This window comes from Chamaea fasciata, unplaced genomic scaffold (assembly GCF_029207755.1).
Source record: "Chamaea fasciata isolate MVZ Bird 193981 ecotype frontalis unplaced genomic scaffold, bChaFas1.0.hap1 SCAF_4, whole genome shotgun sequence".
In the NCBI taxonomy this organism is placed as follows: Eukaryota; Metazoa; Chordata; class Aves; order Passeriformes; family Sylviidae; genus Chamaea; species Chamaea fasciata.
Genome location: NW_027094089.1, coordinates 25,403,770 through 25,420,936, shown reverse-complemented (window position 1 = coordinate 25,420,936; position 17,167 = coordinate 25,403,770). Strand labels below are relative to the sequence as shown.

Sequence of the window (17,167 nt, the reverse complement as noted above, 5' to 3'; positions counted from 1 at the left end):
TGGTTGCTCCACACTGGGTATGGCAACAGCAATAACTTCATGGAAATTTCTGCCGAGAGAGATGGCAGAGCCTGGGGCTCTACTTGCTTTGTTTAAAAGTCATCTGTGGAAAGCCTGCATCCTTTACAGCAGGAGTTACAATGTGTGCACAGTAACAGATGAAGGGAAATGCAAGGGCTTTGGGCATAACACAGGGTCCTGCTCAAATGACCCTGGGATCTTTGTTTTTCATCCCCTGGAATCCATGCTAATGTAAGTTATTTGGAAGCGTTTGGCAACATGCAACTTCCACCTTTGCATAAAACCCCAAAGGACAAATCCTTCAAAGAAAATCTTAACTTCAGGCTTTTTCATTCCAGTTCTTGGTGATTAACGTTTTTGTTTCAGCTTTGACATTTCTTATACAAGGATTATTTATTTTTGAGTAACAGATGCTAAATGAATATTCCTCCTTCCCCTCATCTTTCAAAAACAATGAGAACTAATACTTTGTTAAATGATCTGAAGATTCAAATTCACCTGCAAATAATACAAAGTCTTGGAAGTTTGTCATTAATATATTGGCTAAAGAAAAATGTGATTGAGTTTACGGCCAAAGAATTTTGTTCTAGTTCAGTTGCTGTTTACGTGGTGCACTGGGCTAGTGTCTCCGCACTGTAGCCTAGTGACACCTTTTCAAGTGGCCCTGTTGCCCCCAGCATGGTGCTGCCCCACACTGCCCCAGGCTGTGCATCCCCATGCTGCAGCTTGGTTCTGCCAGTCCCTTCTGCTGCCATGTATCACATGGGACCATGAGCTCTCCCTTCAGAACTACCTTTCTCCCTGAAAGGTTTTGCCCTCTTCCACTGGTTTGTAACCCCTTTGCTTGTCACATTCTACCTTTTACTTCTGTTCACCATCCTTCTCCACCCTTAAGTTAGTCACCTCAGCCCTCCCTGAGACAGGAACCTTACAACAGCAAGGCCTTTCCATACAACTTGGAGTTCTGCTTTCCCCCACACTCCTGCACAGTCCTTTACTGACTCATCCATTTAAAACAAGCCTCTGAGCAGTCTTAAAATTTGGCAGCAATGTATTTTTCCCTTTCCTTTCCTGGGATTATACTTATTACGGCACCATGCATGACCAGTATCACAACTCCACAATGCAAACAGAGGTCAACTCATTAGCTACATTTCAGGTTCCTCCCTTCAAGGGTTTCATTTCTGACCCTGCTATAAGAGGGGACAGAGAAGATGATGGTTTACTTGGCTTCTCCAGTTCACTCATGGTCATCTCTCTTTTCACTTAGTTTTATTTGAAGTGGGATCCCACAGTGGTGGACTATCAGCTCAGCAAATAATCATAGAACACCTTTGTGGACTTGCTTTCCAGTTTCTTTTTGTCAGGCAAAACAGAGTGATACAGACACATAAGGAAGGACCATTACACAGAGATGGTCATGCAAGGGGTTCGGCTCCACTTCTGAATTATGTTGACTTTTTGCAGTCACACAACCTATGGCAGTCCTTATGCAGACAGACAAGTCTCAGGAAATCTCTTTATCTCTTTGTTTCAAGAAGTTAACCTGTGTCCCAACATGAAAAACACCAATTAGAGTAGTGCTTCTCTAATTTAGCAGTCCACCAAATGAGGGTGCAAGTCAATAGAACTAACAAAATGGGGATATGCAAACAGAATTTGCCTTACAGGTCTGGATATGAATGCAGAAAAACTAAAACTAAAGCAAATAAGTGTAGAATGCTAAAATACATCCCCAGGTATATGCTCCTAGGCCAAATACCACTATTTTACCTGTAGTGCACTTCAACTGCAGCAAGTAATACAGGAGTGTATAGCATGAACTAAAAAGAAGGAATCACCCATTACAGCATATCTAATTCAGTTCTGTTTAAAAGAAACAAACACACCTGTGCTCTGTTGTACTGTTATTAGGTGCTTTAGTATCTTTATTATGAAAGTAACATAAGAGAAGTTTCAGTCTATTTTTGCTTTCTGAGGTGGCTTGTATTAGTTGCACAGATGGGTAAGTTGAACTGCTCTCCATATTCAAGGGTGTGACTGATGCTTCAGGATAGCCACCATGAGGGCTGCCAAGGGCATTCATCAGGGCACAGGGTATGCTTTTTGCCTTGGAGACTGGACCCTTCTCTATCTGTGTTGCCATCCTACTCACTTGGAAAAAACAGTCGTTAATTTAAAAGATAGAGATATTTAAATGGATTTCTTTTCGCTTAGAAATTAATTAACAAAACTGTTTTATCGAGACAAAATCAGTAGAATTTTGCATTTGTATCTATTTTCTGATGCACCAACAATCAACTCAACCATGTAAAAGCCTTAACTCAGCACATACTTTAAAATATGTGGATAAAAATAATCACAGAGCAGTTTCACTGAAGTTAAGATGCAAACATTAAAAAACTTTGTTGATCTAATGAAATTGTAAACGAAACGAAAAATTCTAAAATTGTAAAACGAAAATTCTAAAATGGAAATTAACAGCTTTAGGTTTTCCAGGTGTTCCTAGGCTTGTATATTTAAAAAAATGCAACTGAGCTGCTTAATGGGTAAGACAGTGTTCCAGAGAAGACAAAGAAAGCTGAACATATACCATCACATTCATTTTGCTTTGAATCACCCAGTAAATAAAAAATGCATTGTTTTTACCTTTGAGTCTAAATGCTAACTGCATTTGTGTAAAATAAGAAGAATCAAAGATAGCTGCAGGTAACCAATCTCTTCAATTTTACATGTTCCAGACAACCTTGTATTGTGTTTTAATACGAGAATATTTTACTTATTGCAAAGTATCCTGCATAATACAGGTGCTCCGCTATAAAATCTTCTCTCTTACTTGTAATTCAGTCATTCTTAATTTAAAATACCAGTATACAGTACTAAAACTTCCAATTGAAGTTTAGTATAAAAATATCAGCACAAAAGTCCTTTTTAATGTCTGTTTATTGTGAGCAACTCAAATGTCTGTTTAATTATTAATTGTTTTAGTATAATAATAGACTTTGCACCCCTACAGTTGCTAATTGATACCATCTCAGGTATTTTGATGTGATACGAAATACTAAGTAAGAAAACAGTAAGTATTCAAATGGTTAATTTGCTTAGTGTAGTAATAATAAATTAGTTTTTTGCATCTTCTTCAGTTCAAAATCCAGCTTTGAGACTGAGGAAGGCTTCACATCAATTAAATAAGAGTGGTCCTTTTAACCAGTAGCAGTTTGATTGCCAATGACTCGAAGAATCTCTTTATGAATGTTTGGTTCCTGTGTATTTATACTTGTATCACCCACTTGACCATCTTCATAACTATAAAAAAAAAAGGTACAGTAAATAATAACATATTAGTGTTTTAACAATCTATGTAAAAACATCAAAAACTCTCCTTCCCTAGGTGCTTATTCCATAAGTTAACATGTTTCTACTGAAGTGCTCTGCTGTGCTTCATCTTTATACCTAAATCCTAAACTCTGGAGTGGGAGGTGGTTAAGTTCCCATTGTCACCAAAACCCTGAGGCTGAATAAGGCACTAGGACCCAAAGGGGACAAGTGTTAGGTGAAAGGGGGAAATGCTCACAGCACAGACAGGAAGCCTTTAATGAATTCCTCAGCTTAAATACACACAGCCAAATAGAAATTACGTTTCACAATACATGGACAGACTTACTATAACATGAAGTAATGCCATTGAATAGGAAAAATAACGAACTCTGTTCATTTGTACTAAAACAACATCTACTAAACCTTTGACACTAGCTTATCCATACATTTCTTGCACAATTAAGTACAGTGAAAGATAAAAAAATGAAGAAATACTGAACATAATTAGGAAGAAATCTCTTTTATCTACTTAGTTACAACTATTGGAGGAAAATAAGAAAAAGGTTTAGCATGAAGTTGAATGTTAAGAGAAGTTTTGTACTCACACAAAGAAAAATCTTGTACACACATGATCCGTGTTGGGAACTACCCATATCTCCCCATGTTTGTGCAGATCAGGTGAGGTTATCACTATCAGAGAAAGAATAAATTTCATAGTGATGAAAACATGCCTAGAAAACACTGCTCTAAAAGATTTTGGGGTTTATACATTTTAAATAGTCTTTTGGGAATGTGCAGCTTTACTCTACATGTCTGCGCTGCAGTGCAGATTTTGAGGTGGCTGCTAGTACAAAAAGGGAGATGAACTTGATTCTTGTTTCCAAAATATACTTTTATGAAAACATAGATGATTGATGTATGGGAGCAAGTTGTTAAACGGAATTAAAGCTTAAAAAATGCATTTATTGAAAATTGAATTTAAAAAGCCATAGGGCTGTTAAGGAGGGTCTGAGACATCTCATCAGCATTTGGAACATATATTTGTGTTTGGTGATGGCTGATCCAAAACCAAGATGCTTAAGACAAAGCCTGAAACTGCTATATAGTGAATTTGGGATGTGCAATACTACCAAATATTTAAAACAAGTAGCAATTATGACTCAATATGTTCAAAAAACTTGCCAAAACTTGCTCCATGTATTTGATGATAGGTTGTTTACCAGCAGAATGAGAACAATACAGGAAAGAAAGCTTTCTATTGCTGACTAGAAGCTATAGCATCAATCTGCATTTGAAGATATCTAAATGCATTTGAAGAGCATCCTTCTGGGCAAATTATGGAGCTGTGGGATGCTCAGGGTCACAGTGTGGTGGGTGAAGAACTGGCTGAAGGATTGAACCCAAAGAGTTGTAGTGAATTGCAACATCTGGTGACTGGTCACACCAGTGGTGTCGTCAGGGCTCTTATCCAGGGCCAGTTCTGTTCTGTGGATTTATCCACCACCTGGATGCTGGGGGTGAATGCACCAGTAGCAGGTTTGCTGATGATGCAGATTAGGAGCTGCTGTGGATTCTTTTGAGGGACAAGAGGCCTTTGCAGAGGGATCTAGATAGATTGGAGCACTGAGCAATCTTAAATGGGGTGAAATTTGACAAGTCCAAATGCTGAATTCTGCACCTGGGATGGAGTCACACCGGGCAGAGATAAAGTGGGAGAGGAGTGTCTGGACAGCTGCAGAGGAGGTGGGGCTGGCTGGTGCTGGGCTCAGTGTGGGTCAGCAGTGCCCGGGCAGCCCCGAGGACAAACCCCATCCCAGAGCACCGAGCACGGCGCAGCCGGCCCGGGCTGGGGATGGCCCCGCGGGGCTCAGCCTGGGGCGGCCTCAGGGGGCCCTGCTGCGCCCTGCAGATGAGGGAGGGGAAGGTCCTTCACTGCGTCCTGAGGAGGGAAACAGAGCTGGTGGGAGGGCTGGAAAGTGTGTCCTGGAGACGAATGGAGGAATTTGGCCTGTCTAGTTTGGAGAAAAGGAGGCTGAGGGGTGACCTCTCCACTCCCTGCAGCTTCCTGAGGAGGGGAAGGGTGCAGGGAGGTGCTGAGCACCTCTCCCTGATATGCAGTGATAGGACATGTGGGAATGATTCAAAGCTCTGCTGAGGAGGTTTAGACTGGATATTTTGAAGCATTTTTTTTACTGAGAGGGTGGTATTCTGAGTTAGACTGGGGTAGAGTTAATTTTCTTCTCAGTGGCTGGCATGGGCAGTTTTTGGATTGCGCTGAACACAGGGTTGATAGTATAGAGATGTTTTTGTTATTGCTGAGCAGAGCTCACACAGAGCCAGTCAAGGCCTTTTCTGGTTCTGGTACTGCCATGCTCCAAGAAAGCTGAGGGTTCATGGGAGGTTGGGAGGGAGACTGGGAGTAGACACAGGCAGGACAGGTGACCCCGAGTGACCAAAGTGATATTCCAGACCATGTGACATCATGGGCAGTATATAAAGTGGGGGGAAGAAGAAGGGAACGGAGGTACATTTGGAGTGATGGTGTTGGACTTCCCAAGTAACCCCTACATGTTATGGGGCCGGGCTCTCCTGGACATGGCTGAACAGCTGCCTGCCTGTGGGAAGTGGTGAATTAATTTCTTGTTTTGCTTTGCTTGCGTGCAGGGCTCTTGCTTTCACTATTAAATTGTCTTTATCGCAACCCATGAACTTTCTGGCTTCTACCTTGTGGACTCCCTCCCCAGCCCTGCTGTGTGGGGCTTGGCTGCTGGCTGGGGTTGAACCATAACAGCTGGTCAAACCCTGGAACAGGCTTCCTACAGACGGCTTGCTGTGCCCAACCTGTCAGTGTTTAAGAGACATTTAAACAATGCTCCTTATGACATGCCTTAATGTTTGGGCAGCCCTGAACTGGTCAGGATTGAACTTGGGTGACAGTTGTAGGACCCTTACAACTGAAATAGCCTGGTTTGTTTTATTCTAACACTAACGTAGCTGTATGCATATTCAATTTTGATACTATTTCTTTCATGAATTGCAATTTTTAACAAGTGTAATTAATTTTACATTAAATCTCCATTAATCATCTCCCCTAAACTACCTTCTCTAGACAGAGAAACGAAGTGAATATGAAAGCTGCAAAATGCATTTTACCGAATATTTAAAATTCACTCTTACAAAATTGGTAATCCATTAATAAGTGCAAAGAAGAAACAACAGATGAAAAAGTCCTTGTGAAAGATGTAATTTACATTTTAAAATTCAGGCATTAAAGGCCAAGTAATTAATTTTGTTCCTTATGGAAGTTTTAGACCTACATTTCTGTATTTTTTCTTTACAGTTCAAATTGCATTTTTCATGTTGATGGATCCTTACTCATGTACAACTGAAAGCTTCTATTTTGAAATAACACATTTTCCACCTTCTGTCCTAATTTTCACTTTTCAAAACAAAGAAATGCTCCAAATGATGGGCAAATTGGGTTAATATAATTTCTACGACTCGTGCTGAATTACAGGTGCACCTCTTATTCAAATGTCACAATTTGTTCTCAAAACCTGCTGAGATTTCACTAGCTGTTAAAAGAATTGCCAATTCTTTTAAGAATGACTGTACTCAAGCATTAGATTTTAACTTCCCAAAGTTTCTGAAGCAAACAAAGAGAACATACTCGTTGCCAGATGACAAGTATGCTTGTTTGAACAGTGAAAAATTACTCGGAAATTCTATATGAAAGGTGTTTTTTCCTGATTGTTATGTGTTTGAAGCATTTGTCAAGGGCTTGCAAGAAGTCAGTGCTTCAAATACAGGACATGATTTTAGTTTTCTTGATGGCTTAGGAAGAGGATCACATTTGAAACATAGACCAGATGATCAGTCACTGTATGTGTATGACATTCCATGACAATTCAGCATTTGCTACTGTCATGGGTTTTGTAAAGAGCATATTATTCTATTCCATCTGGGTGGAGCAGAATTGCTTATCTTTGCCCAAATGGGTCAGTGTCACTTATCAGATGGTGGAGTGCTACTTATCTCTCTTCATTGTTTCACTACTTCCATGGGAATGTCTTCTGCTAATGGACCATTAAGAGCTCATCAATGACATTACACATTACACTGCACTATTGTAAGCTGCTCCAGAAAGGAAGGAGGAGCCAAACCATCTTAACCTAGATAAAAAGGAGCCACAGTCCCACTAGGGATCCAGTTTTTCCACCGGATCCCTGGAGGAAGACCGGACCCATCTCACCATTACTGGACCCTTTTTCTTCAACGGGACCATCTCTACTCCAACAGAACCACATCTGCCACTCCAGGAGGGCTTACTTTGGACTGCTTCCAACACCCTGACCAACAGGGTGTCAGGTTGTATTTCTGACTCTGTCAGGGTTTTCTAGGATTTCTTGTTTGTTTATTTGTTTACTTATTCTTCTGTACTACAACATCTGTATTTTTATATCCCTAGTAAAGAACTGCTATACCTATTCCCAAAATCTTTGCCTGACAGCCTTTTAATTGCAAATTTATGATAATTTGGAAAAGGGGGGGAGGGCCTTACATTTTAAGGGAGACTCCAACCCTCCCTGGCAGAGGGAGAGAGACTCCAACCCTACCTGTCTATCTAAACCAAGACAGCTACAGGTTCTGTTCAAACAGGGGAAAGGTTCTTACTGAAGCATAAAGGTCAGCAGTTGAGCAGGTACTCCTACACCTACCAGCAGTTCCTTACCTAAACAACCAACTAAATCCCCCACTGATCTGCATCCTGTAACCTGTGCATCCCGTGGCCACAACACAACTTCACAAGGGCTTTCAGCTTACCTTCACATAAGGCTATGCATTTTAAGTTACGGCTTTGCAAAAATTGTGACTGCTGTCCTTTCTTCTGTGACTGAGATGTAAAAAAGTGAGAAAACAGAATTAGTGCAGTAAAACAAACAAGAGGCAAAAAGCAACAAAGGAGACAGCTGCTATTTCCAGTGGTTTATTAATAAACAAAGGTAGAGGCAGTCTTTCTATAGTGTCTCTATTTTATTTCTAAATGTAATAAAAATTATAAAAAAAACCCTATTACTTATTTGCATTATTGTAGGAGAGATCTGAAGTCCTTTATCCAGAAAAACAGTATCTAAAAGTTCCTATTTACTACAAAATTTAAAAAGTTATCAGAAATATCAGTGTTGCTGATAAACAAACTGATATCAGAGAAAAAAGGAAAGGTGAATTTAGTCACTGATTGTTTGGTCACTACTCTGATATTTTATTTGCCTTCCTATTTCTGAGAGCTTCTACTGCGACATGCCAATCTATCTTCAAAGCCAGATTATTCTGTAAATTCTATGTGCAAATCATGGAGACAGATATAAGATTTCTTTCTTGAAATTTAGCCCTATGCACAGATGCTGTAAGTTTGCTTTAGATACAGCAGAATTGTAATGGCTCAGTATGTAAAATTTGTGAAAAGGAAAAATTACTTGCTATAAATCAAATGGTGCTCATTTCCTAGCAATAACGATTCTCAATTTCCTTTGCATCATTGTTTTGGAAGACTAAAACTCAGAAGGCACGGGGTTGCTAGGGGTCATAATGCAACCCATTTTTCATCTTCATTCTCTTCCTAAATTCTTCTGCTTGGAAAAGAACAATACAAGATCTGCAATATGCTCCGTAAATTTTTACTAGAGCAGTTGGGCTGTATTTGATATTTGCAGTCTCTCAAGTTGTTGATTTCATTCAGTGCAATAACACTGGTGACTTTTACAAAGGAAATATTACCTCTCTTTCAGCTACTGAGTTCCCGATAATAAATCTCACAAATCTTCCAGAGACTGCTGATGTACCATACCTGTGATGTATTACTGCCCTTACTGCCTGAAGCTGGTTCATCTTTAGCTGACACCTTCTGCTGCTTCTTGTTCATCCCTAGGAATATTAAAATTATGTAAGATACGCTGCACTATAAATACCATAAAAAACGTAGTTAAGTATGAGAATGGAAGAGGTAGCACAGTGGGAATTGCAGTCTTTCGCAGGGCACTCAGAAAGCTAGTTAACTCTGTCACAGAATATCACAACATAAGTCCTGTAAATTACAGGTACCTCTGCATGTATTGCAAAGATTTCAGTGAAGTCAAGCGACCATTAAGTAGGCGCAAAAGCAGATAAAACTGAGCTTAAATGCCACTGAATTTAGATCAGGAATATTCTTGTGTGGCGGCTTAACAGGGTTGTAGGTCAGCATGTCCTCAGTCGACCCTATTCAGGCTGAAATAAAAGTCTCATTTACTGTGGATGGGAAGGCAATAATCATGAGAGAAAGAAATTTAGATATTCATCTTTAGCACTTTATGGAATTTTATTAAAAGTTTCATTAGTTTGCATGAGTAGGCAACTCCAGCTTTGAAATCTACCTTGGTTTGATCCTTTCATCTACACATAAAATATTAAATTGTCAGTCACAGTTGATCCAATTCCATTCCAGAAACTGAAACATTTGTGTCTTAGATCTCATTCACATCCCTCCTGTTGCTTTATATAAGGTTCCTGTTTTGCATTGTACTATGGGCTTCCTTGAGCTTCCAGCATCCTGTATTTCACAGAATCACGGAATGGTTTGGGTTGGAAGGGACCTTAAAGATCATCTAATTCCAACCCTACTGCAGTGGGTAGTGACATGACACCTCCCAGTAGACCTGCTTGATCTGAGCCCCATCTAACCTGACCTCGAACACCTCCACTATTTGCACTTTGCAATATGACTGAATTATGGGAAGTCTAACTCCTTGAGGAAACAGAATGTGTAAGACTCCTTCATGGTTTTTATCAGCATCAAGGATTACACACTTCAGTGGAACACAAGCCTCCTTTCTGGAGGACACAGGATGGAAAGGGACAAGATAGACAGAGAGAAGCAGTAACAAATTAAAGTTGACAAAGCAGTATTGTCCAAAAGAAAGATATTTTGTTAGATAATGATACTTTGACCCATACATTTAGTGAGACCTAAGAAGCCCTCATACTCATGTAATCTCTGAAAAGCTAAAAGTGCATCTAGAGATAGCTGATGTTGAAGTTCCTCAAATAGTAGCTCAAAAAGTTAAGCTCCTAAAATGTGACCAAGAAACACTGAGTATCAGAAAGCATAACTAAAACTCTCAGAATCATCTACGTGCAAACAAACATACATCGAACTACATACCTGCACTTTCACATGTGAGGAAATAGTAAATACCACATGCCTAAAGAAGAAAGTCCCCATATTTTAAAATCCCTTTGATTTCTCAGTGATTTCATTCATGTGTTTTATTTTTAATGTGCTTTTGTTTATTATTTAATTCTTATATGGATAACTCTGCACAATTCACTTTAGGATTCACTAGTGGGACAAACTGTGTTCCTTCTCCTCAGGCTAAAATAAACACTCTGAACTGTACTTTCTATGTAATCCTGACATGGTGATACTTGGGAATACTCTTAAATATACTGGGTTGAACATGCCTTTTGATCAATACTTGTTCTGCCAGATCAAGTCATAAAAGATCATGAATTCATAGGTGAAGTTAGATGGACTTAGGAAGGTAATGACAAAAAATCACAGTGTTGTATTTCAGTGGAATCATCAAGACCTGCTCTACTACATATAGCATTCAGAATTTGCTGATATTTACTTCAAGCAAAGTTAAAGAATTCTAAGCAACTTGAAAATAAGGACAATATTTAACCAGGAAATTTTCTAATTTCTTATTATTTATATTAAAAAAAAAAGATTTTCTCTTTTTTGAATAAACCACAGTCAAAAAGATTAAATTGAATACAATGTTTTAAACAGTGAAGCAGTAAGAAAAGCAGTAGAATAAGATACAGCCCTATATTTCTCCAACTTCAGAGTGATTTATAAATATCACCTGAGTAACCAAATGATATGCTTGACAATGGACTAAGGTAGATTCCACTTCCAAACATTGCACCATGGAGCTGAAAAAGAGCAGAGTGATTACTTTGCATTAATTTGGTTACCTGGACAAAATAATAATAATTACAGGAACAGGTCATAACACCTTTGCCCACTCTACTAATTTACTGCCAGGTGATTAACTGTGTTCAAGTAAGTCTCTTAAAAAATCATGCCCTGAGTATAAAACTAATGTATACATCTACATATATCTATATATATAGATAGATATATCCTGAAAACCAACCCCAAGCAAAAAACCAGATGCCCAAACAAAATTTTACTTAAGATTTATGTACAAAATTGTGGTTTCTGTTTTTAAATCTAGTATTTACTATGGAGCATGCCTACAAAGACTGTTTCTGTACATGACCAAATACACCCTGGGATCCTCTTCCAAGGTACATGGTTCCACCTCTGAGGAGAGCTGCCAAAACCACAATGCTAAAATACTCTGCATTAGAGCTCCCCAAAGTAGGCTCTGCAGTGCCTACTCTGCTCTGCAATCGTGTCTCCTGATGATTCAGTCTGAGAAACTTGGACTAGATCCCTTCTGGCCACCACACTTCATGCTTCCATTCTCAAAGAGATCAGAGAGGCAGAGAAAGTGCTGCAAGGCCAGTGTCTGTAACTCTAGCATGTTTCTGGATCCTAAACACGGAGATAGTTTAGGCAGCTCTTTCACTCATGACTGCTTTTAAGCAGTACCGAGCAAAGCCTCCTGGAGGTGCTGCTCTGCAAGGAAAAACTGAAACACTGATTCCCACAAAGGGATTTTTTAGACGTTTTAGCAGACACATTAGTTCATCTTAATTGCATCAGAAAAGTACTTTTTACAGGAAACAAGATGATTTTTGAAATCATCCCTTTTTCCAGCTATATGGCTACCAGAAAGAAACCCCCTGAAAACTTGCCAAAGCTAGTATGTAACCAAGCATGCACAGGTTAGCTAAAATCTCTTTCGTCTATTTACCTGCAGCCTCGTATTGGAAGCAACAACTAAGCCGTTCCTCAGGATGGAATGCCAATTTTCAATGTGTGAACCACTGAATAAAATGAAAAAGAAAGCGGTAAAATTCACAGTCTAAAATGCAAAATGACATCAGAAATCCTTTAAAACACTAGATCCACAGCTGCAAACCTCAAATGCCAGAAGCAAAAAATAGCATGGCATTTCAATAACCTTTGGTTATTGTGAATTTTTGTACTCACTGAAATGCAAAGGTACTTCCGTAGAGATTTTTAGCAGCTCGGAAATTGGATTCTTTGGCTGGTGGACTGCTGAGAAGAAGGAACTGGTGGGGAGTGTGCATAAACTTTAATTGCTGTAAAATATAAGAGTGCACATGTGAAGAAAAGCTGATTAATTTGGAAGTACTGTAATTCTCTGATGGCAATCCTTAAGATATCATGCTTTTCCACACAATGCATGACTGCATCTAAATAACTACATGAATTCAGTTGAAACTGGTCTCAATTTCACAGTTTCAAGCTGAAATCAAAATGACTGTCAGCTTATGAAACATATGGGAACTTCTGAAACTAGATATCATTTTAAAATAGCTCTAGTATTTAAACTGAACAATTTCATCATAGTATCCTGATCAGAGCTGACTTTGAATCAAGATTATTTGGAAGGCTGCATATTATTACGCCCTTAATCAGAGGTTACTTTTATGTGGATCTCCTGGTACATCATGTTTGTGTGCACTGCTTTCTGCACAATTCTGCATCTAATATTCGATATGGTAACATAACAAAAACTGATGTTTTTCTTACCTAATCTCAGATGATTACAAGGTGGACACCTGAATTTGAGCTACTGACCTCAAATAGGTTTTTTTTATGAACATTATTCCCTTGACCTATTTCAGATATTCATACGTTTCTAAAAATCATGACCTGAAACTGCCTTGTCTATTAAAGGAATCCATGCAATCAGTTTGAATGCAGACACCTATGTTTTGCTAGTAAACTCCCACCTAAATACAAGACACAAAAAATCAGAAAATAACAAGAAAACCCACAGACACTTACCCTATTCACTGGTAGCTTCACAATATGTGATCTATTACTAGAAATAACCCTAAAATAAGAAACAGATGTATTAGATGTACCACAGGTTAGCAATACACAGCTAACCAAACCTAGCTTCTTAAAAATGTATTATGAATGGCCATCACAAAGCACCCCGCTGTAGGCCTCTAAACCTATCAGATGGAAGTAGACCAAACCTTAGCTAGAAAATGAGATCAGAGGACCCAGATGAGGTCCAGAAACAGTCCAGAATAGCTGCAGTCGAAAATATCAGCATTAATTATTGGGCTGACCTTATAACACATTACACTGGTCAAGATTATTCATTACAAATGATACTTCAATAATTTTTATCACATGTGAATCAGCTTTATACCATTGTAGAAGAGGATGTGCAAGTGGGTCTTGTTTATCCATCTGCTTCTTTATTTCCAGGTAAGGTGCCTAGAAGAGAGTAATTATGTTATTTCTAGGTTGCATTTTATATGTTACACTGCCCATGATTTCATCTATTGAAATGAATACATGGGACTCATTACTAGGTATAAATCACAGCTTTACTGATATACAGCATAGTAGAGCTTTAAATGTGTTTTGACAACAAGAATTAATACAGCAATTATTTTCCTTGGAGTAAGATAATAAGCATATAATTAGCATAAAAATGACAATATTATAGCAAACATTGGTGACCTCAGGGAGAACAGCAGAAGACATCTATTTTTGTGTGGTCCTGATTAAGAAATTGGACTGGAACTTCACAAAATCAAGAATCTCAAAGAAACCCAAAATAATCTGCTTCAGTATTTTTAACTGTTTCAAGGTAAAAATACTATGTCATGTTATAATTTCTTTGAGAACTGTTCTTGATTTCAATCACAATGCAGAACATCCCTCTAAAATTCATTAGTCCAGAATTGTTTTAACATTTAAAAAACCCAGAATGGTAATTATTTCTTATTTTTAAAAGACATCATAAGAAATCACAGGAACACCTGATTTTTTAATTTTTTACAAGATGTGACACAAATTAACAAATAAACTTGAATTTTAGTTTTCAATTTATTTTATTACTCTCTATACATTCTTCACTCAAGAATCCCAAAGTATTTTGTGAATGAATACACAGAGCAAGATTGAAAACCATTGTGAGGATACATTTATATAGAAGTGGGAAAAGCAAAATATATGGAAGAGATTTAAACAACAAATTATAATCAGCTGGGTTGTTTGGGAAAGAAGCATAAAAATAAACAGAAGCATGACCATCATATATGCCATGAGATATAATATGAAAGTAAACCCAAGAGACCCAACCTTCCAAGTCCCCAGCTATAATTTGTTGATAGAAAATTGTGCTATAATAGAAATAAATATCATGTTATTCGGAATACCATTCATAACATTGACACAAGATCAATTTCTTGTGCTTTGGAAGTAAAGGTCTCTGTTTTCGATACTTTCAGAAATGCAGCAGTTGATGATTACCTCATTACAATATCTCATTCTGCTGTTATTTATTATCTCTTATTTAAACTTCAAAACATCTGAGTTCTACTTCGTTACTTTTATTTAACTGGCATTAGGGATATGTTTGTCAATTTGAATAAACATTCCAATATTATTACAGTTATATAGGAGAGCATTTATAGTATTGACTTCCCAACCCATCATAGGCAGTCAATATGAACATCTTTCAAGTTCAAGAAACAGTGATAAAGTTAAGTAAATATTTTTAAATTTACCTGAGTCATCTCTCTGATGGAAGTGATACTGTCCAATGCTTTCATGACTCGGTCATAGTTCTTCTTCTAATGTGGCATAAAATACACAAATAACTTTAAAGAGTATTAGTCTTTGGCTCTAAAAAAACCTGAATTCTTTGAGTGTGTATAAAACCAAAGCTAGGAGAAATATTGGGCAAATCAATTCTTTCAAACGTTTCGAACCATTAGCTTTCTTCTACCTCGTACACAGACTCTTATTCACTGTCCAGAAAAATTCCTTTAAAAAATACTATGATCTTCTTTGAATTTCACTGGGATCTCCAAAACACTCAAAAAATCAGCACATTTTAAAACAAATGTTTGTAACTAAACACAGTTATTTGGACAACATGCTCTTGAGGTAAATAATGCAGTCACCCAAACAGAATTCAAATAAAATGCGTATAATGAGATGTGTTTGCTTTGTAAGCAGGTCTATAAAGCTTCATAGATTCTTCAGTGGTCCCTCTGCCTCACCCTGATCTTTGCTGACCTACTGCTTGGGAGCCACTAGCAGACAGCTCCACCTGTACTGAGTGAACAGGGTTAACAGCCCGTGCTTCAACTCTCCACATGACATGTCACCCTCAGCAGCTCCACTGTACCCCATCTTTGGGTCTTGCCAACACACTACAGAACACCACAGCCTCTCCTGAGAAAGAACTCCTCCTAGGTGGCCTTTGTCCAGAAAGACTGAAATGCATCCCAGTGCAGGACATGCCAAGTTCTCCTCTATGCCTTTGGGGAGATGGCTTTAGGTAGATGGAATATTCACGGCTTGAGGGCTTTCCTGAAAGGCAGCACTTGATGCCCAAGGAGCAGGTGATTCAAACTGTCTTGGTTTAGACAGACAGGTATCTGCCAGGGAGGGTTGGAGCAAAACCCATGACACAAACGCAATTCTTTACTTCGAAATTGATGCTTGCACAAAATTCAACTATTAACATCTGATAAAATTACATACAAGGAAATAACTACTTGCAGTGAGAAAATGAAATGACAGCAATGACACTTCTAAGAATGAAAAGATGGACTGGAAGTCCCCTGGCTTACATGGCCTATTTCTCTCAAAGGCCATCTTTCTTTTTGTGTCCAATGTGCACACTGAGTGAAAAACACTTAGAATATAGAATTTTCTATCTAGAATTTGTCCCTTAGAAGAGTTCCCTGGCTTTAACATACCCTACAGTTTTGTCATGGTTTAGGGATGGTATTCTCCAATTTAGTGTTCCTACTGAAACTAAGCACTGCTCACTGTTCCCTTCCCCCTCCTCCTTCCATCTTCCCCCTGCTGTGGGACAGAGAAGAGAATTGGGAGCACAAAGCTAAAGATCACGGGGCAAGGTAAGAACAAGCAGCTGGAAACAGCAATGAGATATGAAAACCAGCAACAAACAATATCCAAGTGCTTCCTCTGCCAAGTAAAATGGGAACTCTTTTCCCTCTTTTTTCCTGGAAGAGACTCCCTCACCCCTGCTCCCAGTAATAATATGAGGTGGTATAGAATAAACTCTGGGTCTTAACCATGCCCCATTCTGGCTACTGCAAAAATAAATAAATAAATAAATAAATTAAATGTCACTGGTCAGGACAAGTCTATATTCAAGTACTTTCCTAGAGACAATAAATAAAAGCTGGAAAGCTTTGAAAACATGCTTGTGCTATGTTCTGTATAGTCTCCTTTATTATGTATCCCATAATAAAGGAGACTCCTCCATGAGGAGACTTTGCTTTGAAATCTCATTTATGACTAAAACCAAATGATGACATAATTAAAGGTAACTACTTACCCTGGGGTTAAAGGCCAGCATCTGAGGATCATTAGGATCAACTACAGAAGGATATGGCTCAAAAATGACAACTTTCCTAGGTGATTCTAATGCAGACCGACACATAGATACTAACAGATCAACCACCTGGGAATAAAGAAAGACATATTTATTCTATGTTTATTCAAAATATGTACTTTTATATTGAATCTTAGAGTTTTTCCCCTTTTAAAAACATTACAGATACATTACATTCCATTGTTACATATATTGACCAAACAGTGTTATTCACAGGAGATAGC

The 17,167-nt window shown here is 38.3% G+C and overlaps 1 protein-coding gene across 1 annotated transcript in view; it reads right to left on the bottom strand.

Annotated features, from left to right (window-relative positions):
* Nucleotides 1-459: 459 nt before the first annotated feature.
* Nucleotides 460-17,167, bottom strand: part of PARP8 (poly(ADP-ribose) polymerase family member 8) — a 119,549-nt gene continuing 102,841 nt past the window's right edge. Inside the window, exons 16-26 of the mRNA XM_066181131.1 lie at nucleotides 16,887-17,012; nucleotides 15,076-15,141; nucleotides 13,707-13,774; nucleotides 13,331-13,379; nucleotides 12,506-12,618; nucleotides 12,267-12,339; nucleotides 11,247-11,316; nucleotides 9,188-9,264; nucleotides 8,164-8,233; nucleotides 3,945-4,029; nucleotides 460-3,327 (exon numbers count right to left, since the gene is read on the bottom strand). Of these exons, the coding sequence (XP_066037228.1) occupies nucleotides 3,225-3,327; nucleotides 3,945-4,029; nucleotides 8,164-8,233; nucleotides 9,188-9,264; nucleotides 11,247-11,316; nucleotides 12,267-12,339; nucleotides 12,506-12,618; nucleotides 13,331-13,379; nucleotides 13,707-13,774; nucleotides 15,076-15,141; nucleotides 16,887-17,012 (900 nt within the window). The 3' untranslated portion in view covers nucleotides 460-3,224. The remainder of the gene's footprint in view (nucleotides 3,328-3,944; nucleotides 4,030-8,163; nucleotides 8,234-9,187; nucleotides 9,265-11,246; nucleotides 11,317-12,266; nucleotides 12,340-12,505; nucleotides 12,619-13,330; nucleotides 13,380-13,706; nucleotides 13,775-15,075; nucleotides 15,142-16,886; nucleotides 17,013-17,167) is intronic.